The sequence below is a fragment of the Rhagoletis zephyria genome, unplaced genomic scaffold, assembly GCF_001687245.7.
Source record: "Rhagoletis zephyria isolate East Lansing unplaced genomic scaffold, Rhagoletis_zephyria_1.1 Rzeph_scaffold_25549, whole genome shotgun sequence".
Taxonomy (NCBI): domain Eukaryota; kingdom Metazoa; phylum Arthropoda; class Insecta; order Diptera; family Tephritidae; genus Rhagoletis; species Rhagoletis zephyria.
The window spans coordinates 1,361-3,542 of NW_016182607.1; the positions used below are offsets into that span (position 1 = coordinate 1,361).

At 42.1% G+C, this 2,182-nt stretch overlaps 1 protein-coding gene across 1 annotated transcript; it reads left to right on the top strand.

The window, feature by feature from the left end:
• The first annotated feature begins 412 nt into the window (after positions 1-412).
• LOC108382165 (S-phase kinase-associated protein 1-like) lies at positions 413-918 on the top strand. The gene has a single exon (XM_017638561.1). The coding sequence runs from the start codon at positions 477-479 to the stop codon at positions 888-890; it is 414 nt and encodes a 137-aa protein (XP_017494050.1). The 5' UTR covers positions 413-476; the 3' UTR covers positions 891-918.
• Positions 919-2,182: the final 1,264 nt, after the last annotated feature.

Below are 2,182 nucleotides of genomic sequence, written 5' to 3' on the forward strand. Positions count from 1 at the left end.
AACTATGTATCGATGGCTGAGTGGAAGATCGACCTATCTCGGCAGCCAGTTCGAAAACGCTCTATCTCAAAAAACTTTTCAAGAACGCCCTATTTCAGAATTTAATTNTTTGAGATAGAGCGTTTTCAAACTGGCTGCCGAGATAGGTCGATCTTCCACTCAGCCATCGGTATATACTTACAAACATAATAATATTAATAATACATAATATTATGCTCAAGAGGGACTGCCACTAGAACTTTTTCAATAAAATTACATTAAATATATGTATTCATACATATGTACGTATAATGTACATCGTACAAATATACAGACATGCAAGTGTATGTGATAAAGCCTATACATGTACTTCTTTCCAACAATTAGCAATCAAACGACTATTTTGCAATAACAGAAATCCCCTCAGTTCAGTTCGCTTAAAGCTACAACAAGGTGTGCAAAAAATCTCCAGCAAAGGCAAACTCCAGAGCTACGAAATGGCACTTACCGACTTGAAAATTCGCACCAAGGATGGTGAAATTTTGGAGACACGCGACAAACTATTTGAGAAAGCTCCCATAGTTCGTGAAGCAAAAACGTTTGCTGATGAGGAAGGCTGTATATCGTTAAATAAAATAACATCAAACATTTTACGTCGCATTATCATATGGGCAGAAAAATGTGATGACGAGTCTTATGGATTAGTCACTGGAGATATTGAGAAATGGAAGGAGAACTTCTTAAATATTGACAATGAGACATTATTCCAAATGATTAGCGCCGCCGATGAGTTGCAACAACGGGATCTTGTTAATAGAGCTACGGATAAAGTGGCCAACGAAATCAATGGAATGTCAGCACCGGAAATAGCAAAATATTTCAATCTGCGCTCGAAAAATGTACATATTTGATTCTTGCTTGTGCTTTGTAAAAGTTTTTACGAACTCAATGCCATTTTAAATAAATGTCGAAATGTTTTATCGTGGTTTTTTTATATTCTAATATATAAAAATCTCGTGTCACGGTGTTTGTGGCCGAACACCTCCTAAACGGCTCGACCGATCTTTATGGATTTTTTTGTGTATATATGGTAGGCATGAGAATCGGATGTAAACTATATTTCATGCCGCTAGGTGCAGGGGGCGTGGCACCTCCCATACAAACCGAATTTTTCATACTGCATATCCCGAAAAATGTACATGGAAGAGGACTCTAACATGGTATGGAGATATATGAAAGCAATCGCATACTGATGCAGAAAAATTGTGATTATCGGAAAAGAGGGGTGTGGCACCTCCCATACAAATCGAGTTTATCATACTGCATATCTCTGAAGCTGTTCATTAGCAGAGTACTGGAATTTGGAATGGAAATATATGAAATCAATCACATGGTCATGAAGAAAAATTGGGGCTATTAGAAAAAGGGGTGTGGCACCTCCCATACAAACCAAATTTTTCATACTCCATATCGCGAAAAATTTCGCATACTCATGGAGAAAAATTGTGGTTATTGGAAAAGGGGCCGCGGCACCTCCCATACAAATCGAATTTTTCTTACTGCATATCTCTGGTAATGTTTATGGTGGAGTTGTTGTTGTTGTTGTAGCGGCTCCAACAACCCCGCCCAGATCGGTTGATATCTCAGTCGTTGTCGTCAAGTTCCACTAACGGCAGCCCTAGGAAGCGTGCAGCCTCTATCGGGTCGGTCCACAAGGACAAAGCCGTTAAGGTTGTCGGGTTTACCGGGCATGCGAAGAGACGTTTCGAGTCATGTGGTGTCTCTCCGCATGCCGGACACTCATTTGGCAGATCCTCATTCAATCTATTTAGGTAAGAGTTTAACCTGCTGCAGTAGCCATAGCGAAGTTGGGCTATTGTCGTCCGTGTCTCCCGAGGCAGATGAAGCTCCATCTCGTCTATGTCCGGTGGTGGTGTGCCTAGAACGGCATTCACAGGTCTGGAGTCTACATAACTCGAGACTGACTCCCTGTGAATGCCGTTCAGGGCCAGGTAAGCTGACGGTCCAGAGGCTGCTTGACGAACCTCTGAACTTCGTCCGTCAGTTCATATAGATGTCTCCTGCCGTGCCTAAGCGAGGGCTACTCTGCAAGCAGCTGTCTGTTCGGATGGCCACTTCTGGGGCTCCCGATCAGAAACTGCTTGCAGAGCATTATGTTGTGCTCCTTTATGGGGAGCATTTG